At 38.6% G+C, this 23,905-nt stretch overlaps 2 protein-coding genes across 3 annotated transcripts in view; both read right to left on the bottom strand.

Annotated features, from left to right (window-relative positions):
• Positions 1-777: 777 nt before the first annotated feature.
• The window catches only part of LOC117142388 (cytochrome P450 307a1), a 28,327-nt gene continuing 5,199 nt past the window's right edge, over positions 778-23,905 (bottom strand). The window contains exons 2-4 of one of the 2 annotated variants that reach the window (XM_033306331.1): positions 3,510-3,592; positions 3,424-3,443; positions 778-2,186 (exon numbers count right to left, since the gene is read on the bottom strand). In XM_033306331.1, the coding sequence (XP_033162222.1) occupies positions 910-2,088 (1,179 nt within the window). In that variant the 5' untranslated portion in view covers positions 2,089-2,186; positions 3,424-3,443; positions 3,510-3,592 and the 3' untranslated portion in view covers positions 778-909. The remainder of the gene's footprint in view (positions 2,187-3,423; positions 3,444-3,509; positions 3,593-23,905) is intronic. The other variant, XM_033306330.1, reaches the window with a different exon arrangement.
• Positions 21,526-22,009, bottom strand: LOC117142390. Its single transcript, XM_033306332.1, has 2 exons — positions 21,934-22,009; positions 21,526-21,865 (listed from the first exon to the last, which is right to left on the bottom strand). Exons 1-2 carry the CDS (start codon positions 21,989-21,991, stop codon positions 21,591-21,593), a joined length of 333 nt encoding a protein of 110 aa, XP_033162223.1. The 5' UTR covers positions 21,992-22,009; the 3' UTR covers positions 21,526-21,590.

Here is a 23,905-nt window from a genome sequence, read left to right as displayed (position 1 = left end):
CAACCACAAGGCAAGCATCACAACAGTAACTTAGATTTTGACCCTTTGCTAGGTCATTACTTGTACGGCCATTTAAGCCAGCGCATTAAGTATGCACCATTCTATCACATAGCCAACAAATCATGTTTGGCTGCTCAGGTTTTATAACCTGGCAATTTTTATAAAAGCAGACAACATTTACTGTTTCCATATTTGTCTAAAATCAGACCACTGTGCACGAAAACACAAGATCAAAACTTTAAGGCGAGCTGTTAAAGGAACCGCACGAGAGCAGTCTGCACGCTCAGAAATTTTAGATTTTGTGTGGGGGAGCGAAAGAGCGAGACAGTGAGAGCGGGAGAATATGTAGGTGCACAGTGCAGTTTACGTGCATGCAAAAAACAACACCAAACAGCACTACGAAAAACGCACAAAAGGGAGAGTAAACAAAACACAAAGACGGAAAATGCAAAAGACTTTGTATATTTGTTTAAACTACTGCACAAATCACAAAGAATCACTCGCGAAGCGAACGTATCTTTAATAATTATGTTTACAATATATGATACTAAAAGATAATTAATAAAAACCTCGGCTGGTTTGACAAATACAAATTAAAAATAGGAGCTCAAAAAAAACACGACCGTCGTTTTGAAGTATGAAACTTTACTATTATTCTCTCTTATATCTCTATTTATACTTATTTATTAATAGGCGCATTCTGCATCACACCTTTTACTCTACGAGTAACGGGTATATACATACATAAGTAAATGTAAATTCGAAATAAAAGAATAATTGAGATGTGAATTGTTTATTTGGGCTTATAAAAAACATGTATTCGAAACAATTGTATTAATGCTAATAGACTAACAAAATTTAAAAGCAGTAGTAATTAGTAAATATGGTTTCTTTAGGAATCAAAAAAACTTATGTTCTTGGCCGCAATGAAAGCTTAAAGCATTTTTTTGGCAAGGCAACGCTGGATTTTTCTAACTTAATTTTTGAAAAGTCCGCACTGTTAACGTTATAATTTTGTATGATGTTTGCAAGTAAAAGAAATCCAAATCCTCTAACCAGACTTTGTCCGATGCATGTACGTTTGCCAACACTGAAAGGTAAAAATTGAGGAATACTCTTTTTGAGCTGTTTATTACTCAAATTCTGTGAATAATTTTTTTTGCTTTTCGTACTGCCATTCTTGTCGTTTTTTCTATTGAACTCTATCCTGTAGTCTGACCCGTCTAAGGTCCTTCTATTGTCATCACTTTTTAGACCATTTTCTTTGTTATTTGTAAAATTATTTTCCAAAAAACGCTCAGGATCAAATAGTTCAGGATGATTCCAAAAGCTTTCGCTCATATTTAAAACATAATTATTTATAAAAACGATTGTACCCTTTCTAACGCCAAATCCTTTTATCACTGTGTCTTCCATTGCTACATGTGGAACAATAGGGGACGAAGAGTATCGCAAAACCTCTAAAATGGATGCCATCGTGTATGGCATTGCGTTCATATCATAAAGGCAAATTCTCCTTATACCCTTAGTAGAAACTGCGTCAACCTCATTCCTGATGTGTACCGCAATCGCTGGATTTTTGGCTATATATGCCAGTGCCAACATTACCAAATTTCCAACTGCTGAGTGTCCTCCAATAAAATCTTCTAGCATAAAAATTATTGTATTACGGGAAACGTTCTTGTCTTCTTTAAGACTTTTTAGCAGAGCATCAGTAAAATCTTTGTCAGGTTCATTTATATTAATATTTGATTCTCGATGATTCACAATTCTCTCCAAAATAAATTTACGTATACTAGTTGACCAGTGCACTATTTTACTTATATGATTACAATAAAATGGTAACAGCCAAGGTATGTAATCAAAAGAATACCCTTGATTAATTTCCCAGAAGATTTCATCAAAGTATTCTACTATTTGTTGAAAACCCTTATCGTAGTAATTAAACCGAACTGAACACATATATTGACAAAACATATTTGCACTAGCTGCAAGTATTAGAGGTTTTACGTCACATGGATATCCTGAAGAAATGTTAGTAAGCTGGTCCAATAATTGATTAACCTCCAGACCTCCGATCTCGGACATCTTTGAAAAATAAGAGGATGATTCCCGAGGAGAGCAGTGTCGTCGAGCTAAATTTCTCCGCTTTTGTTGTAATTGAGACCAGTCGCACAGTGCCAGTGCTGTTAAAAAAGTGAATAAACATTGGTTGTTGAATTCGTGTTACTCAGAATGTGAATGTTTTATTTTTATTTTTATTTACGAGTGTATACTAGAGATTCGTAGTATGTACCAGACAGAAGGAAGTCGACCTGTTCCTGTCTGTCCGTATGTACGTAGAGATCTCAAGAACTATAAGAGCTAGAAGATTAAGATTAAGCATACAGATTCACGGGCTTCAGAAATTTTTTAATTATTGGGATTAAATCAGTTGTTTTGCCAATTTCTATCGATATCCCGAAAACATTTTCCACTCCCACTCTTACACCTTAAGTACGCCCAAATCTTTCTCGCCCACAACTAAGAGAATTAAAATTTTTTACCGATATTCCCGAAAAATGTTAAAAATTCTTGGTCCCACTAGAACTATCTGAGTAGCGGGTATCTTATAGTCGGGGAACTCGACTATAGCGCGAACTGTTGCTTTAGATTGATATTATTCTTTAGATTGTGAGTCGTATTTTAGTGACGCTCGCGGAGAACTGAACCTATAAACGTAAACAAGATTAACACAGAACTAAAGAAAAGACATGAGAATATGAAGTTGCTTGGTAATGTCTCTAGCTCTGGCTCCGGGCTCCAAGCCAGAAAGCGGAGTGCTCTAGAGCCAGCAGTTGTCTTGTACGCATTGTTTTTTTGTTTTTTATTAAAGCACAGAATAGCTTTAATTTAATTTTTGGCAAGGCAGTATAGGGTTTCCTAAGTCATTATATAAATTATTGAATTCGCCATTTCATTTCTATTGCAGTTAAGGGGTGGACGCCCTCGTTTTTTTAACATAAAGCTAATAGTTGCACTTGATGCACAAAATTCCTCGTGCGAATCCATCACGTTCACATAAATAACTAAAAAATTGCAATGTAGATCGCTTCTCGAAAAGCTCTTACTCTGCCATCGCGCTCACCCGTCACCCAATTATGCATAGGATTAACATTTAAGCATAGAGTAATCTTGTTTAATTCCAGTTAATAAAAAAAAAATAAATAAATATAGAAATCCAGATTCTGAGGCGTCTGGTTGTCCTTCAGAGTTAGGGCAGCATTCTTTCTAGTTGAGTTGGAATTTGGGTCCATGGGTAAAATATATTAGTATAGTTAGTTATTTGATGCCAACTTTGGAGACATAATTTGGCTGTACGGCACATCATCAGCTTCGCTTTCACGCGAGCTCTCTCTCTCTCTATTGTACTCTTTCTCTCACCTTGATCTCTCTTGATCGCTCTGCAATAAAGACGCTCATTATGATTAGCTTTCGTTATCTTGAACATGTTAACTGTAGTCACTTACATATTGCTTATGCCCGCCTTAATGTAAGAGTATCGGAGCTTTCGAGCGAAGAGATTAGGTTTGCTGAAGAACGTAGGGTAATCCTTAAGAGATATAAGAAATATAATTTGAGTCGATATTTCGAGATAGGATGCGTCAGTCATCGCCACGCACAAACATACAAATTCGCATCATTAAGTGCAGACCGCATACATTCTATTATAATTACTTACAAATAAATATTTTTAAAAACATTAACCAATATAAAAGTGGAGACAATTAAATCTAAAACGCACGATATCAAAAGGGGAAAACCAAATCTAAGTCTTGTTTTGTTTATGTTGATGACGTTATTATTTTTTCTGAACGACTTGAAGTCCATCTGAATCATATTTGTTGGGTACTAAATAGACTGCTTGAAGCCAACGTGAGGGTGTCTAAGGAAAAATCGAACTTCTTTAAGGAAAAAGTCGAATATTTGGGATTCATAGTATCCAAAGACGGCATCACAGCAAATCCTAAAAAAGTAGAGGCTATCCATAAATATGAAGATCCCACTAATTTTATAGATCCTTTTTAAGCTTAGCAAGGTATTACCTCTATCCAAACTCAAAGACAATATTTTGCGACAATGATCCATCTATCTATTATCAGTTCAATGTTCAAGTGGAAAATTCTCCACCCTATCATACTACCTCGAATGAACAGGTTGAAAGGTTCCACAGCAAACTGTTAGAAATAGCACGATGCCTAAAACTAGAAAAAGGCATAGTTGATATGGTAAATCTCATACTTCAAGCAACCGTGGAATAAAAAACAGTACATTCAGTCACTAATAAAAAGCCGATCGACGTAATTCGTGCAATGTCCCCATAACTTACAGAGGAAATCTCAGAAAAAATTGGAAGAGCACAAGAAATATAATTAGAAGAATTAATAAATCAAAATGTGACAGAACTTTCCAGGTCGAGCGCGCTGTCTTTGTAAAGCAAAACAAACGACTCGGAGATAAACTTACCCCAGCTGCAGCTCATCATAAATTTGAGTTATTTTATTTATCACTCTTATACATTGCTCTGTGCAGCAATAGATTTTGCATTCCCCTTTGTGATATGTTCCTCTCTCTCAATAGAGAGCGAGCACAGCTGTTTTAATCTTTATTCTGTGCAACTTGCTCATTTGCCTTCTGCATAGCAAGTTCAGTTACAAATTAAGTGTTGATCGCACCGGTAGTGCTGTGATGCACTTTAACTCTTAATCTGTTCGGTACGGGCCGCCGTTCGTTTTATACCCTACAGCCCTGTGTGGCAAAATATATTGAAATAAAACTGAAATATTAATTTAAACATTTACTTTACCGTGTTTATAAATTGACACACTATTTCTCAAAGTCAATGAAAAAGCTCATTGCCTAAACATTTGGTGACCCCGACGTGATCCGTAACATTTCTTTATCGTGAACTCAAAACCAGCTTAATTTCACTTTTTTGTGTACATAAGTGGCTGCACTTTTCGCCCTATCTACTTTTCGTTTATCGCAAACCTATTTGCATAGCGGCAATTGAACCCGTTTTGCTTGAGCTCTCCCGTTTTCGGTTTCTTCTTTGCCTACCGCCAAATTCGTGTCGTTTTGGCTGTGCAAAAAGAGTTGTGCAAATTATTGTTGAATAGATTTTCAATATATTTATTAGTGTAGGTTTATTAATTATAATAGGGCTTGTGCGGTCTGCACTTAATGAGGCGAATTGTAAGTACGTGGCGATGACCGACGCTTCTAATCTCCCAAAATCGACTGACTTAAGTATAGCAAGAGTTCTTATCTCTAAAGCTTAATCTACTAATAACAAGGTACAGTTTCTTATAGGTAAAGCTCGATCTATAAATAGGAAAAACACTTGAGGCTTACGACTATATTTCGTCTGTTTGGTGATTGTGTTATCTCCTCCCCTTCTAAGACGAAGGCTGTCCACAGACTTTTTACAATTGGCAAATCAATTTGAAAGCGGATCTTACGGGTAACATTGGTTGTGCTTACAGCTTACTAATTGCCACTAAGTTCCCATACTGCCAACTTGGTACTGCGTTAAACCATCTAAGGGAAGGCAGCTCTGCATATCTGGATGATCCGAGAAGTTCGTAAATGCTGTTGATTCTCCATGTCATGGGTTCGCAAGAAGGTTCTGGAGATGATCGTAGCGAACTTGGAAAAAATCTTTATTGTAACCGTCGACTTGTTGACGACGATGATGCTGATGTTGGTTGAACTAGTTGACCATCAAAACGTATTTGTTGAACGCACTCTGGATGGCGTCTGATGGCAGATATTATTCAGTTCGTCGTTTCAGTACCCAGGCGCAGAATAATACAAAATGTTTGAAGATTAAATAAGTATGATTTGACAAATATTTAATTGAAAAACTTTTGCAAACTCTTTTACTAGTGTCCAGATTTCACGTTTGTATTTTGCCAACTTGGCGATGGTCACAAAAGGAAAAGAAATAATAAACCTATCGTAGATTATCTTTATGAACGACCCTCCCTTTTATGAGGACCGTTGTCCCGAGGTCTTCTTCGATTAGTTCTTCCCTATACCGTGGGGTTAGTTTATTTCCCAAGCGATTGTTTTGTTTTACATCGAGCATCGAGCTATTTCTAAAAGCGTGCTGTGAAACCTTTCAACCTGTCCGTTTGAGGTACTATGAAGTGGAGGTGCGTTCGCTATGTCAACATTAAAACGATTTTTCAAAAGTGACTTGATTGACTCGGAATTTATGGACGGTTCATTGTCACAAAATATTGTCTTTGAATGGGGAGAAAAGTTCATTAGTTGCATAATTGCAGGTTCTAAATCAGTTATCGTTCGAGAGCCGATTGGTTGCACTATAGCGAATTTGGAAAGTTTGTCAATACATGTCAAAATGTAATTCCTGTCCGTAGAAAATATATCAATATGCAATGTCTCGCCTACATGTGACGGAATAGGTGTTCTCCCGAGGATTTGCTTTTGCGGATGGCGGTAGTATTTGGCTTTTTGACAAACCAAACTGTTAGCAACAAAGGTAGCGGCTATTTGTGACATTTTAGGGAAAAAGTAGTATTGAAGAATTTGTTTTACATTCTCCTGTGCTATGCGCTCTGTTGTGCTCCAAAGACACTATTTCCCGTTGCTCAGTTTGATTAAAAATGTCGCTAACCATTTTCATAGTGTGTCGGAAAGTCGTTGCTGGAAACTCATTCACAAGACTGTTTTGAATGAAAGCTAGTACAGGTAATTCGCAGTGTATCGCATTCACTACATCCGGCTTAACCACATCACGAATTCTTCCGATTAAGGTCTCTTTGTCTAGAAATTGTATTAGATGCCTTGTCTTGCTTCCGAAAATAACAAAAGTTCGAGTTGAGTCTGCGGTGCTCTCATCTATTACAATTTGGTTTCTAAAACAGTTAACCGGCTTGTCGATAGTTTCGATTGTAAAAGTCAATGAAATTTCTCTATGTATTTTTGCAATGTCTGACCGGGGTTCGTCCTCTAGGACATGAATAGCCTGCCTGGATAGTGCATCGGCAACATAGTTCTCCTTGCCAGGTTTATAGAAAATTTTAGCATTATGTTCGTCTATAAACGCCTTTCATCTCTTGATTTTTGCATTTGGATTCTTATCTGACACGGCGTATGTTAACGGTTGGTGATCTGTAAAAATGTTTAAGTTTTTGACACCATATAGATAGTTCCTAAGAGACTTTAAAGCCCAAACGATGGCCAAAAGTTCTCGTTCATTTGTTGCGAAATTAAGTTCTCTATCCTGTAAAGTTCTCGAAATCATTGTAACAGGCTTGCCATGCTGTGATAAGACTGCCCCCACGCCAAAAGCCGAAGCGTCTGTTGTCAAGTCAAAGGCTTTTCTATAATCGGGATATAATAACATTACATTTTCGGAGACAAGAACATTTTTAAGCTTCTCAAAAGCAGAACATTGTCTTTCATCGAAAGAAATTGGTATCTTTTTGGACTGGCTTGCGGAAACTTTTCCGTTTTCACCCTTCAGAATGTCAGTGAGTGGTCTAGCAATAGAGGTAAAGTCCTTAATAAAGCAGAGGTAATAACTTGCTAGCCCTAAAAACAATCGAACACTAAACAGATTAGTAGGTTGATTATATTTCTGAATAGCCTCTACTTTGCTAGGACTGGTTGTGATACCTCCACTTGACACCATAAATCCGAGATACTCGACGCTTTCCTTGAAAAAAAACGATTTCTCTTTAGAAACCCTCATGTTTGCCTCAGACAGTCTGTCTAGTACCCAAGCAACGTCGTTTACGTGATCCTCAATTCCGTTTGAAAATATTATTACGTCATCAACGTAAACATATCATAACATGACTTTCCTATACGGTCCCTAAGAACATCATCAATAGCACGTTGAAAAATACTTGGGGCATTTTTCAAGCCAAACGGCAAAACTCGTATTTTCCATTTCCTACTGAAAAGGCAGTTTTCTCCCTATCCTTTTCTGCGAGCAGAATTTGGTGAAACCCCGATTTAAGGTCAAGGGTTGTAAAGAAACTGGCCTTTCCCAAATTTGACAAGATGGATACTACGTTTGGTATAGGGTACTTGTCGTCGATTGTTTTTAAATTTAGTTTTCTAAAATCTATAACCAACCTTTTCTTAGTATTTCCCTTTTCATCTGTACCTTTTTTATCGACTACCCAAAACGGATTGTTGTAAGGTGACGACGAGGGCCTGATAATTCCGTCCTTTAACAAAGCATTTGTCTCCTTATTCACAAAATCTGATACGCTCATGGGGTACGGATAGAGTTTTGAGTAAATGGATTGGTCGTCCTCAGTACGTATTGTGGCAACAATGTTGGTATTATACGGCAGTGCTTCTTCCGGTTCCGCAAATACGGCCAATCGGTTTCGAAGCTTTGTATGGAATTTATTAGATATCTGATTTGGAACCACAATATTCTCTATGTTGGTGAAATTTACGCTGTCACATCTCAAAAACTGAATAGATTCCACTTCATTGTTGATATTCAACGTTTTGTTCTTAAAATCTAACGTTGCATTTCCCTGTTTCAAAAGGTCAAGTCCTATTATTGCGTCAAAACTAGAGAGACTTGGAAGAATAAAGAATTGAACAGATTTGTTAAATAGCTTAATAAAGCATTTCTGTTTGACGGTGTTGCAACCATGAAGCGATTTTACCGTGAATTTATTTTGTACCGGCATTATGTTTTTTAATTCAGGGGTAGTATCTATCAAAAGTTATATGGTTCTCCCTGCTATCTCTCTTTCTATGTACGGTAGCAGGGATTTGTGGCTAAAAAGTGAACATGATCGTAATTCTCTAGTTCGTCCTCATAATCATCAACCTCCGCTTCTGCCTCCTTTTGATAACCGTCTGTGTCTTCCTCACATTGACCTTTCTCATGAGGTAAGTGGTTGATCCTCTCCTTTTTTTGGCCCTGTAAACCTTGCACTGCCACTTGTTGGTCTTTTTGGTGCTTGCGCATACCCAACATGTCCCTGAGCCTGACTTGTGTTTTGCTGTTGGGGTTGCGATGCGAATTGATTTTGTGTTTGAAATGAATTTTGTTGTTGGGATGGCCAAGAATATTGTTGTTGAGATGGCCAAGAATTTTGTTGTTGGGATGGCCAAATATTTCCCTGAGTCGGAAATGGAGCTTGTCCAAAATTTCCAGTTCTTCTAGATCACATGGATACATCAGGATTTGTTAACTGGACTGGATCTTGTCTTTCCTGGTTATCATAAGTATGCACCTGGCGCTTGCTAAAATATGGGTTTTTAGTTTGCATGGGCATGACTGAATTTCTATCCCTATCGCTGTGCTTTTGATCGGTTTTCTGACCCCTGTCTCCAATATTTTTAGTGTTCAATGTTAATTTCCCGATTCGCTCAATTGCTTTTCAAATGATTGTTTTTGGACTGCGAGCGCACCGGCAACAGCACTCTCTACGATCGAGCTCTTAACTGTGCTTCAAATTCCATTTCGCTAGTTGTATTTGTTTTTGACCACCAATTATCTGATGACTTATTATTTTTTTCTGCACTGTTTTGCCTACTTGCCTGGTGCGCTGACCATTTATCTAAGCTTGACACGAGGTTGTCTAAAAGGTTATCACTGTCACTCATGTATTTTTATTATCAATACTCTTTGCATAGGTTATGTAATAAAAAGGTATTGGTATTTTTAATTCGTTCAATAAGCGTTATACTTACAATATAATAATAGTGCTTAACAAACAATTTTAAGGTAGATGGTCTTAGTAATTAATATTTTTAGGTTAGAGTTGATTAGCAAATGCCGCTGGTTTTGTCTCCGGATCCTCCTTTTGTTATTTATTAATAATTATTCAGTTATCGTAGGTTTTTATATCCGTTTGGGCGCCAATTATTGTTGAATAGATTTTCAATATATTTATTAGTGTAGGTTTATTAATTATAATAGGGCTTGTGCGGTCTGCACTTAATGAGGCGAATTGTAAGTACGTGGCGATGACCGACGCTTCTAATCTCCCAAAATCGACTGACTTAAGTATAGCAAGAGTTCTTATCTCTAAAGCTTAATCTACTAATAACAAGGTACAGTTTCTTATAGGTAAAGCTCGATCTATAAATAGGAAAAATACTTGAGGCTTACGACTATATTTCGTCTGTTTGGTGATTGTGTTAACTTGCATAAACATAAACACACACACACATCATTACTATTGTGTGTGCAGTTTGGTTGCCGGTGCAAATACAGTTCTTGTAAAACTGTTGACCTTTGTGCGTGCATTTTACATTGAACGGTTCAAAATTCAGTGCGTGAATTATTAAAATAAATTAAAATGTCAAACAACAACACAGTCAGTTTTCCAGCTGACAGAATAACATTTTTAAAGCACAAGGAAAATTCCATATTTGTCGACGCTAAAAAAATGGCTGCAGGATTAACCACCGAGTCGGTCACTTGCCAGAATGATGATGGCCTGCATTTAAAGCTGGATTTAATAAACCAAACAGAGGCTTCGTTCAACTTGGCTCACGATTCCCTGGAGGAACTGGATCTCAATCAAATGGGAAGCGAATTGCGTGACCAGTTCAAACACTAAGTAGACGCAAAGTGCGAGAGATTGCTTGTTCTACTATGCGTCAAGGTCCAGGAACTGAGTGGTCTTCTGGTTCTCTATTTCGACGACCGAATGACCTGAAGCTACCAACCTTTAGCGGAATTTTTATAGAATACACAGATTTTATGTCGATGTTTTCCACTGTCATCAATAAAAACCCAATACTGGGGGGCATGTCGCCTCAAGATCGCTTACAGGAGGCAAAAAGGTTGGCTTTATGCCAAAACTGCCTTAAGAGTGGACATCACCTACGACATTGTAATACCGATCGCTGTCGTATTTGTGGAAGTAAGCACAACAAATTGCTACATTCGTTGCCAACATCGCACCTTTGGTAGCTCTACTATCACGGACAAACAGCCCAACCTAACTGTAAATTCTGAGGACTGGAAAATACCAGCTAATCTTAGCTTGGCCCCTAATTCTTCAGGCCCCAAAAAATTTACTTGCTGATAAGCGCTAGTCTTTTTCAAATAAAATTGGCAGATGGACTTCCCATTCTCCAAAAAACTCGTTTTGGATGGATTATCACCGGTGGTGGCTCGAACCAAAGACACTAGAATAACAAGATGCGTAACGGCCATACAATGGTTTGGCACTATGCAGCCACTTTTTTGGTGTCGGACAAAATTGGTCTCTGTCCGCTCGCTTACGCTGAGAGCGTAAGAAATCTAAAAATAGAATTTGCTTGCTTATGTGAGTAAAAACAAAAGACGAGAACGCGTGTATGTGTGCGTGTTGTGCTTTTCGGGCCGAAATCAATTCTGATCGAAGAAACGAATTTACATATTTGGAGTTTTGGAAAATTTCCTAGCAATATGATTAAATAAAATAATAATTAAGAACTCACGCCCTGACTATTATAATTTTAAAGTTTTTAAATTCGTTTGTTAAAATCGCCGCTCGAATTAGCCACCGTTTACATATTTATATTTATGTTGATAATAAATTATGTGTAATATATATGCAACGATAGTTATCGATACTCGATGATCGATAATCATCGCAAAGGGTAGCGTCGTGAGCGCAAGTAGATATAAGAAAATAGGACAAGCATAGAGAGAGTCGAAGTAGAACAAAGCGAGTTGAAAGTTGTGTAGTTAAAAGATCTTAAAGCCGAAAGTTGTCGTGTCCGGAGTAAGGCAAAGTTGTGTAGTCGTCGTATGTCCGGAGATCAAGAAGTGTTGGCACGAGTCATTTTTTTATTAAATACCTAATATAATAAGCAAACTATTATAATATCAAAATATTACTAAGATAAACTATTGTGCTAAACAATAAATATCCTACATTTGGGGGCTCAACCGATAAAACAATTAAAAGTTGACCCATTTGTAAAGTGCAGAAAGTTGTAAAGTTGTAAATAAAAAGTTGTGAAATTTCGCAAGTTTGTTGTCGTCGGTCGGAAATTTCTAGAAGCGCGAGTTATCAGTGACGGCACAAGCATGCCTTCACCTCCCCCGAAACCCCCACGGGCAGCGACCTACTTATGAGACACTCAACCCGGACACACACCGCAGCGAAGTCATCAACCCACACTGGATCAGCGGAGTCAGGATTCCAAGAATCAAACCGAAGCACTGGAAGGGGCATCCGGGCGAAAAGCGACAACGCAAGGGATTTCGCAGAACAAAAAGAATTGTACGCTAGGCTAAGAGGAAAATTATTCTGTAAATAAAATTCATTCTGTTACCGAACTTCGAGCGACTTACTTCAATATCGAAAATCCTCCTCGCGATTAACATAAAAAGAAGCAGGAATCCTCAGACCACGACTTAACTCGCGCGAATACGAAAGCATGAGTGAGGAGGAGAGAAAGGGATAGCGATATGGTGCCGTTACACGATCGTCGGCAAAGCGAGGAGACGAAAATGAAAATGCAGAAGAGCAGCGTCTATCAGAAGTGTGTGGAGACGGAAAAAAAGAGATGCAAGCAGAGAATAATAGAAGTCTGCAACAAATAATTCAGCTGCTTACTCTTAAGATTCAAGCTGATGAGATTACCCAGAAAGAGTTGAAAGTGACTGCAGACAATTTTGAAAATTTTTAGCAGAATGCAGATGCGTATGAGCTTACGGAAAAACAACGATATGTGCAGGCACGAGGAAAAATGGTTAAAATGGCCAAGTTGTTTCTGGAGTCAGAGTTGGTGAGCACATATGGGCAACTTAAAAATGCCCTAATTGGCGAATTTAAGCGCGCGTGGAAAAGTGCCGATGTACATGCAAAGTTGACGCACAGGAAGAAGAGGAGCGACGAAAGCATGCACGAATACATGCTAACAATGAAAAAAATTGCAGCGCTTGGACAAGTCGATGTTGAGTCTATTATCGCTTATATAGTTGACGGGCTGGATATTAAAAACGAGTTCAAATTTGCATTGTACGGCAGCAAATCATAAATCGAACTGTTGGAAAAATATGAGTTGTACGAGAGCAAGTGTGTTACCGAAAAACCGCAAAAGCAATACAGTGGTTTCAGAAAAAATATAACCAATGGAAAAAGTATTCGTTGCTACAACTGCGGCTCTAATGAACACATGAGAAAAGACAGCAAGGCAGAAACAAAAGGTTTTAAATGTGCAGGCAGCGGTCATATATCTTCAAATTGTCCACAAGCTGTAAAAAGTTCAAGTCGTAAAAGATACTAAGCGCTTAAAAGTAGTTTTGCTGAACGGTACAGAGGTCGCCTGCCTTGTGGACACAGGATCCGATGTGTTAATCGTATGTCAGTCTATGTACAATAAACTTCAAAGTACTGTAATGCAGAAGTGTTATTCCGCTTTACGAGGCCTTGGAAACGCTAAGACCCAGCCGCTAGGTTCATTTATGGGCAGAGTACGGGATCGAAGCCGTACAAAAGTTTGTTGTGATACCAAACAATCACATCGAGAACGACGTAATACTTGGCTTTGACTTTGCATCGCAGTTCTGCGTAACTTTGAATGACGGGGAATTCATCTTTACAAAGGCGTCAGCGCGGCCGGAATGCGCTGAATCAAAAGAGTATGTACAATATTGTTGAGACTGGTAGTAACATAGATGCTTCTCCACAGTACAAGCCGATGATCGAGTCAATGATAGCAGAATACAAGTCAGCTGAAAACAACGCTGAATGCCCGGTATCGATGAAGATCGTGCTAGAGAAGCGTACAAAACCATTTCGTTATCAACCAAGCCGTCACTCAGCTGTGGAATACGAGTCGATCAGAAAACAAGTTGACGCCTGGTTGCAGGATGGCATTGTGCGCAAATCTTCATCGAACTTTGCCAGTTGAGTCGTCGTGGTCAAGAAGAAGGATGGCACGGACAGGATCTGCGTTGACTTTAGTCAATTAAATAGTATGGTACTTAAGGACTGCTTCCTAGTGCCACGCATGGATGATGTGCTGGAACAGCTTCAGTCCGCAAACGTGTTCGTAGTTATGGATCTGGATAATAGCTTCCTCCACGTACCAATTGAGGAGTCCAGCCGCAAGTTTACAGCGCAATATGGTTTTTGCCGGCCGGCCGTTTTCAATCATTTTGTCAGTTGCGTATTTGAAGACTTGATTATGCAGGACGTACTCCAGTTGAACATTGACGACATTATCATATACGCAAACACAAACGAGGAATGCATGTCAAAGTTGAGAGAGGTTCTAAATCAAGCAGCCAAGTTTAATCTAAAAATCAAATGGAGTAAGTGACACTTTCTTAAGAACAGAATTGACTTTCTGGGCCACACCGTGGAAATGGGCACGATTCGACCAGGACAAGAGAAGACGCAAGCTGTGCAGAGGTTCAAATGTCCAAAGAACATAAAAGGAGTCCAATCTTTTTTGGGGTTGACCGGATTTTTCCGCAAATTCATTCGAGATTACGCTCAGATCGCTCGCCCGTTAACTAACTTGTTAAAAAAAGACGTGCTTTTTAAGATGGAGGCAGAATAACTAAACGCTATAAGCTGTCTAAAAAATTCATTGTCATCAGAACCTGTACTAAGCATATACTGCAGTATTGACACAGGAGTTTGACAAGCAGCAACATCCAGTATTTTATTGGAGCAAAAAGACGTCGCAGAGCGATTCAAAGCGCCACAGCAACATTCTGGAGGTTAAAGCAGCGTATCTTGCCGTGCAGAAATTACGCTACTACCTGCTAGGCGTACATTTCACAAACAATAGGGAAAAAAGATGTGCCACGAGGAGTTGCACAGTGGATACTTGCTCTGCAGGACTTTAATTTCGAAGTCGAGCATCGCTCCGGCAGCAGGATGAAGCACGTTGACAGTCTCAGCCGATATCCACAAGATGGTTTTGCCATAACTTCAGAAGTCGCAGCTAGATTAAAAGTTGCCCAGGAAAAGGATAACTACATTAAAGCTATATCAGAAATATTAAAATTGCAGCCGTATGAAAATTTTAAGCTGAAAGGTGGAGTTTTATACAAAACCATGAACGGTAGTGACTTGTTGGTCGTATCCAAAACAATTGAGCATGAAGTTATAGCGGATGCACACAGTGTTGGCCATTTTGCATTGCAAAAAAAAATTCACACACTACAGCAGCAGTTCTGGATACCACACATGGAAAGAAAAGTAGCTGATTAACACTTGCGTTAAGTGCACTATTGTCAACCAGAAGTTGGGAAAGCCAGAGGGATTTTTGAACTGCATTGAAAAGGGAGATAAGCCACTTCATACCCTCCACATCGATCACTTGGGGCCCATGGATTCAACGTCAAATGGCTACAAATACATATTTGCAATCGTAGATGGATGTTCCAAATTCGTATGGCTTTTCACCACTAAGAGCATCGGCACCGATGAAGTTGTAAAAAAGTTGGAGGAATGGTCTAATTGGTCAGCCGCAACGCAGTATTAGTGACAGGGGCGTGGCATTTACCTCAAACAGCTTTGAAGAATATACCAAGTCAAATGGTATTGAACACGTTTGGACAACAACAGAAGTTGCTTGCGGCAACGGTTAGATAGAGCGAGTCAACAGATGAATTCTATCAATAATCAGCAAGTTATCATTTGATGACACTTCAAAGTGGTACAAGCATGTATCCAAAGTGCAGAAAGCAATCAATGCCCATATTCATTGCTCCACAAAGAAGACGCCCCTTCAAGTAATGTTTGGAGTAAACATGAGGAATAAGGTTAGTGACAATATACTAACTACTCTAGAAGAAGAGCTGGTGACAGACTTCGACGCCGAGAGAGCTGAATTACGCAAGGAGGTAAAAACACATATTCAGCAGGCGCAGCAAAAGTATATAGACCGCAAGGGCGAGCGTACCTATAAAGAAGGAGATCTGGTGGCTACTAAACGAACTCAGTTTGTGACTGGCAAAAAACTAGCTAGTAGTTTTCTCGGGCCATATCATGTAAAAAAGGTAAAAAGAAACGGCCGATACGATGTACGGAAAGCAGCTCAGGTGGAAGGCCCTACAATAACTGCAACATGTGCAGAAAATATGAAGCTGTGGAAGTACGCGTCTACAAATGAAGATCTATGGACGTCTGGGTCAGACGACAGTGATCAGGATGGCCGAATGAAACAATAGTTATCGATATGCGATGATCGATAATCATAGCAAAGGGTAGCGTCGTGAGCGCAAGTAGATATAAGAAAATAGGACAAGCATAGAGAGAGTCGAAGTAGAACAAAGCGAGTTGTGTAGTTAAAAGATCTTAAAGCCGAAAGTTGTCGTGTCCGGAGTAAGGCAAAGTTGTGTAGTCGTCGTATGTCCGGAGATCAAGAAGTGTTGGCACGAGTCATCTTTTTATTAAATACCTTATATAATAAGCAAACTATTATAATATCAAAATATTACTAAGATAAACAATTGTGCTAAACAGTAAATATCCTACAAATATAAAACTCATTATTTACATAAAACCATAATGAGAAAGCTTGCTTACTTTCATTTGTGCACTTAAAGCATTGCTCAACAATAAATTTTTTATACACATTTGTTTTTTATTATTTTGAAATAAATTTCAAAAACTTTAATGTGTATTTTACAAATATTAAAAAAAGATCAGATGGTGCCTTTAGTTTCCCAAAGTTCGAGTCTATTGAGCAAAAAAAAATAAAAAATTGGAAGCTTTTTTAAAAAAATCTAATTGGAATATAACAAAATAATTCAACTGATATTAATTTGAATGTTAAATAATAAGAATGGATCATTTACATACCTTATTATTAAGTCAAATGACTTAATGAATATACTAAATAGTAAATTAATATTACTACTGTAATTTAAAACATAAATTTTCCAAAAAGAAATTATTACATTGAGAAAAAAATATTTCATAAAAATAATACGTAGTAGAAAATGAAAATTTATAAAATAAATAAAAATATGAAAACTGTTTATTGCAAAAGTCATATCTTGAGGCTCGAAGTGCGGACACAAGCACTCAACAATAATTGCCTTATTAATTTTTCACACGTCGCAAGCTGAATACTCTAATGACAAATATTTTAATATAAAGCCATTTTTGAAATTTATTTTGTGATATTATGTACATAGATTTGGCTATTACTATTTCTAAGCTATATTTAAATAATAATAACGTTAAGACAATGCAAAACAAGAATTTTTCACATGGTGGCAATTGATCAAAAATAATATAGATTTAAAGTCTAAGAACTTCTAAGGTGTAGGGCATATTTTGTCAAATTTACAATGCATGAGCATACGTGTGCACACATACAGTTGTCTGCTATCACTGTATGCGTAGAAAAGAGCTGTTCGCTGTAGCGCTCTCCGCTCTTTGCTTTTGAACGGCCAGTGCTTGTGAGCGGCCAGTGCTTGTGCGCGAGCTTTCGCTATGCTCTCTTCGCCTTCTCGCTCTCCCTCATTCGAGCCCGCAAGTCCCACGGTCCCGCGTCTCATTTTGTTAGTTTTTGAGTTAGTATTCACCACCCCGGAAATAAATAAAGTTCAAGTGAAATGAAGCTACCCCGAACAGCTGTCACCACCCAGAAAACATCAAACTTCGCCACATCGACCAACGGACCACAGACCCAATCCTGCGGTCGTAATAATTGGATTTTTCCGCCGCCTCCAGTTCATGCGCTTTCATTTGCTATCGGTATTGCAACGAAATATTTAATGAAGTCACAGACGATGGTGATGCATGGGGTATCGGTCATACTCATCGAAGTCTTTGTATGCTGGGCGATTTTATGTAGTCTTTTATTTGTAATAGTAATTTCCAATGGTTAAGTCTTTTCACCTTGGCCAAGGTTTTTAAAATTCCTGTATATCCTACCTGTAATGGATCTTTATGTAGCGTAGAAAAAAATGCTTATTTTTCGTTATTTACTATAGTCAGTCACCGCGCGACTTTTAAATTTTTCAATATCTTATTACCAATTTTGTTAAATATCAATTTGTTAAACATCAATTGAACCTTATTTAAAGACATATTTGAGTTGGTTAACTTTGTAAATCACCACCTCCATTTGTATATAAATCATCGTTGAAAAGTAAACAAAGTTCGTGTTTCCGACCACATAGATTATATACATTCTTGATCAGGATCAATAGCCTAGTCGATCTGCCCATGACCGTCTGTTCGTATGAATGTCGAGATCTCGGGGACTATATAAGGTAGATGGTTGAGGTTCACACAACAACAACGTTTTGCCAAGCCCACTCTAAAGCCCGAAAAGAACCCATAGCTGCCACGCCCACACTTTTCAAAATTTTTTAAAACTTTATTAGTCTAGTAAATTTTTAACGATTTGCCAAAAGTCTTTTTGCCACGCCCACTCAAACGCCCTAAGTCCGGCCAGAACTGCCACGCCCACGCTTTAAAAAATGTTTGGATTTTTCTTCGTTTCATTGTTTGTCTTGCCAATTTTTATCGGTATACCAAAAACACTGTGCCCCTCCTTTCACTTACAAAACGTCCAGAAGGGTCACTCCCACACTTTTAAACTATTTTTAATTTTTTTTTCCCAATATCTATCAACCATATAAAATAATATGAAATTTCGCGTTCGCATTCCCACTATCTGAGTAACGGGTATCTGACAATCGGGGAACTCGAATATAGCATTCCGAAGGAGGAGAACCCGGAAGAGGAGAGCCTGGTGCCACCAGCGAAGCTGCCGCGGCAAATGTATTGTCCGGAGACGCGGCAACCACGGCCGCGACCTTGCCCCCGCAGGCAGGCGTTGTTGAACGAGCAACGATGAAAGGAGGTGCCTGAGGCGGAGTGGCCGTCCCAAGTGGCCGAGTAGGCCGTGCGACAAGAAGAGCGGAAACGAAAGCTCCACTCCAAGACAGCGGTACTGCCTCAAGGCTGTTTTTTTCCTTTTAATTTGGAAGGTCCGTAGGAATTGTAAATTTGGAATGGATTAAATCACTTTTGTGATCTTTTCATTTGTTATATTTTGTTACGGTATTTTATATTATTTGCTGTGTTAGTTTTCTTACAAAAATTTCGGTTTCGTTAGTTGCCTTTAAACCGGTTGCTGCTAATGTAATGACGTTTAGCTGTATCGTACGTGTACGGTCCCTGCAAAGACACTAGAATAACAAGATGCGTAACGTCATACGATTTTTTGACACACGATTTTTTCGTCGTGGCTCTAGAGGTTGCTCCAGGCTCTGTCGAATATTTGTTCGAGAGCGAGAGAGCTACAGCGAACAGCTCTTTTCTACGCATACAGTGATAGCAGACAACTGTATGTGTGCATGGAATGGAATCATCTTTATTCGATTCTTTTAGTGACTACAGTTGTTAATATTTATACATATTATGTGTTAGAGATTGAAGTGCTTTCTTAGTTTTAATATCCTTCCTCAATGTAAGCTCACATATTATACATATTTCAATACAAACATAATATCTTGGTAAGCTCACAATGCTGTCTCTGAAGGTTCTTCGTTTATATATATCTGCTATAATCTGTTTGGTTAAAAGATACTTTAAAATAATCTGCCCTTTCCTAGCAATATCTCTTACAAAATGTTACCTAATATCAATACGTTTCGGTATGCTTAAACTGTCAGTATTCATTATTGTCGGTGTTCCAGATACTCTGCAGACAATACAAGCCGTATAAATGAAATCGCCTCTCTGCAAGCAGATTTTAAAGCCATGTATTTCGCTTATGTACTGCTGAGAGCTACACTGCGTTGTTTTTTCAGATATTCACGAAATCAGTTTTCCAGGCATATATCATAGGTATTATTATTTGTCACCTCACCAGTCAGCATCGACATAATTTTATAATATAATTTTATATCCTTTTCGATGCCAAATGTCTGAGTACATGTTTTACTCCTGCCCAGTGCTCACTGTGGCGATCCTTGTTACCAATTTAGACACTGCATCCAGTGGAGTTACAGCTGCTTAAAAATCCTTAATGCCGTGTCACTGAAGCAGATTCTCAATATACTGGCTCCGACTTAGCTTTATCTTGCCGAGCTCGCATTCTCGCTGAACTTTAAATCCAAGAAAAATGTGCAATTGTCTGCGATCTACGTATTTGAACGATTGAGCGAGTTTGCCTTTATGCTCATGAGATCATTTTTGACCAGTTATGATCAGATTGTCCACATATACAAGAATAAGCGCAAGATGGCGTTCATGTATAGACATGGCTTGTTTGTACATCCAATTTACAGTTCCACTCTCTGCCAAACTCTTTAATGCCGTAAATTGCCTTCATTAGCAAACGCACGTGATCCGCATAATCTTTGGCTCGAAGTCCGAGTGGCTGTTGCATGTGTCTGTCTGTCTATTTTTATAAGCTGCACAGACATCCATTTGGTTCGAATGTATTTTTAACTGTGCGGCCAGGACAAGTATGAAACGAATACTTTCTATCTGACAAATTAATTCACAATATAATTTCATACTGCATCATTAATTCCATACTGCTGTGAACGGCCCTTGGCTACAAGTTATTCCGGTCATCATCGCTGTCACCATCTTCTGCGCTAATCAACTCTGTTTTTTTTTTTATGCCGACCTTGTCTTGGACGTTTGTTTTTTCGTAGTCCAAACTGACGTATACGGGTGAATTGGGGTTGACTTTGCCATCTGAGCGTCTTTCTTTGAATTGTCCGATGGACTTTCCATCCTCAAAAAAACTCGTTTTGTATGGATTGTCACTGTTCCAACCCTAATAAGGCTTCATCATTAACCGTTCAATCAAATGCTCCTCAAATGCATGACGATGGTATCCGTCTGGAGGAAATACAAAAGACAGAAACCATTGCTTAATCCGTTTTTAAGCGCACAAAGGAAGAACTCGACTGCGAGGCCCACTTCAAGTCTACATTTTCTAGGCTTCCATCTGGAGAATATTCAGTTCGACTTCCTGCAAAGCGCAGCCCCGAAGTGCTGGGAGATTCCTAACGACAAGCCTATCGCCGTTTTTAAAATCTGGAAAACAAACTTGAACGCCATCGCCAGCTCAAAGGGAAGTATTCAGCCTTTATTCACGAGTACTTATAGTACTTAAAGGAAGACAGCACAACAACTAAGCTGTGTGTTGTCTTTGATGGCTCTGCCAAAACTTCTTCTAAATACTCTTTAAACGAAATACTCATGGCAGGCCCCACCTTGCAGCCCAAACTGTTTCACACTTTTTTACAGTTTTTAACGTTCTTGTTGCTTTAACTGGTGACATCAGCAAGATGTACCGATGTGTACGGGTCAAGGAACCGGACAGTTACTTACAATGCATTTTGTAGCGTGACACACCCCCGAAAGAAGTACAAGTATTTCAGCTTGATACCGTCACCTACGGAACAAAGACAGATTTATTTCTATCTGTCAGAGCCATGCAGCAGCTAGCAGAAGACGAAAAAACGTAGTTTCCAATTGGCTCTAAAATTCTTCTACGAGACTTTTATGTCGATGACCTCACCACAGGAGGTAACTCAACCGAAGAAGTCTTGGAGATGCGACAGACCATAGGATTACTGGATAAAGGTAATTTTAAATTAAGAAAATTGTGCTAAAATGATCCTGATACTTTGAAGCAGATTCCGATTCAGAAAAGGATTCCTTTCTCAAATTTGATGATGGCAGCGACATTACCAAAACTTTGGGTATCGCCTGGGATTCAATCTCGGATATTCTGTTATTCTCCACATCGCCCTTAAAAGCAGTTCTAAAATCCAGCAAGCGCTTGGTCCTGTCTGCAATTACTCTCTTGGTCTTATCTGCCTCGCCAAAATCCTGCTGCAACAAATCTGGAGAGAAAAACTTGACTGGGACGAAAGTTTACTTTCGGTGCTTCATTCTGCTTGGCTAAAGTTGTCTGCTGATATCTTCTCACCCAGAAGTCGCAGTTTCCTCGTCTCGCACTGGTACCCAATAGCGTGGTCGAAATCCATGGACTTAGTGATGCCAGCATTGACGCATATGGAGAATGCATCTACATAGTCTCCATGTCTCAAAGTCATCGAGTACCCAACCTTTTCTGCGCCAAATCTCGTGTGGCTCCAATGAAGACCCTCACGGTTCCCAAAGTCCCGCAGCTTGGCTTATTTTCATGCCCAGTTTATTGCTATTCAGATTCTGCTGTGGTGTTGTCCTGGATTCGAGATGAGTCTTCACGCTTTCAAACTTTTATTTCTAATCGCATCTCTTTAGTCCAACAACAGCTCATCATATACATTGCTCTTATACATTGCTCTGTGCAGCAATAGATTTTGCATTCCCCTTTATGCCCTGTTCCTCTCTCTGTCAATAGAGAGCGAGCACAGCTGTTTTAATCTTTATACTGTAGTGAACCAGTTCCACCAAATAGCACTCTTTTTTGACCCATCAGTCCAAAGGATATTACGCCATTTGGAGACTGGCCATTTTAGCGAAGCTTAACCATGACCTAATACGCCTTGGTCTAAGTGGGGGAACCTTCCGTGGATTCCTCGCACTTACATTTTGATTCAGTAGTCGTCTCCGAATTGTAACGTCTCAGATTTCCAGGATCAGCTCAGACTATATGTCCATAAAGGATGCAAAAGGATAGGCTTTGCTATATCGAACTATGCGTCGATCCTGTATATATGTGGTTTTGAGTATGTTACCACGGTTTTCGGGCTTCCATTTATATATAATGGTATTCAAGGGTTTTTTGAATGTCCTTATATGCTTATCCTTCCTTTCTTAGCTTGAGAATTTTTTTCTCCTGGGAGCATTCCTGTCCTCTACCCACAAAAATATAATTTTTTTTATTTTTTTTTTTAATTTATTGCCCTTTTAAATATACGAATTAACATAACCAAATACACTTTTTAGAAAATAATGATAATTTCAAGACTTTACGTTGGACAAAACTAGACACTGCTATTCTTATGAACAGCCTAAAAGTTGTGAATTTGGTCAAGAATGTAAATAAAAAAAGGATATCATGAAAAACTAAATGGATTTCCTTTTTTTCCCTATCTAAACATTCCATTTAACAAAAAATAAGTGGAATAAAAAGTCGATTCCGAAAAGGGAAATACCTCTGTATTTCCTTGTTCTCCTTGCACTGATATATTTATGAACACAGCTGTATATTCTTGATCAGCATCAACAGCGAAGTCTATCTGGCCCTGCCCGTCTGACCGTCCATGTGAAAGTCGAGTTCTCAGAAACTATAAAATTAGTAAATTTCTATCGATTTGCAATACATATTAGCAATATCAATAGCAATATCGGCGAATAAAAAGAGAAAAAATTTAAAAATTGTTCCAAGGTGTGGACTTGACCGGGTCGTTCAAGGGCATTTAGGGGATGGCAAAAAGGTTTTTGGCAAATCGATAGAAATTTACACGACTAAACAAAGTTGTTTGGAAAATGGGTAGAAGCTTACAAGACTAATAAAATTATGGAAAAAAATATCAAAAATGTGGGCGTGGGAGTTTTAGGGCGTTAAAGTGGGCGTGGCAACATGGGTCATCAAATTTGCGCTGCGTCTTTGTCTCTAGATCCTGTATGCTGAATCTCAACCTTTATAGTTCTCGATGTTCATACGGACATGGCCAGGTCGACTCGGTTATTAATCCTGATCAAGAATATATAATAAACTTTTTTGGTGAATGATTTAACTGACCAGAGATCAGTTATATACTAATTTACAAATATTCTTTCGGCCCAGCAAACCTTTTTCAGTTTTACATAGCTTTATATTTCGAGCTTATCGGATCATTAAGCTTGTTACCGTTAAGCGGTTGGTCTTGGGAGAATGTTATTTGTGAAGCTTTTAAAGAGTGAAGCTTTACAAAAGATCGGATTTAGCTTTTTACATGAAGAGTGAATAT

Source organism: Drosophila mauritiana, chromosome 3R, assembly GCF_004382145.1.
Source record: "Drosophila mauritiana strain mau12 chromosome 3R, ASM438214v1, whole genome shotgun sequence".
Lineage (NCBI taxonomy): Eukaryota > Metazoa > Arthropoda > Insecta > Diptera > Drosophilidae > Drosophila > Drosophila mauritiana.
Note: the sequence above shows the minus strand (reverse complement) of the source record. Positions and strands in the feature narration are given on the sequence as shown.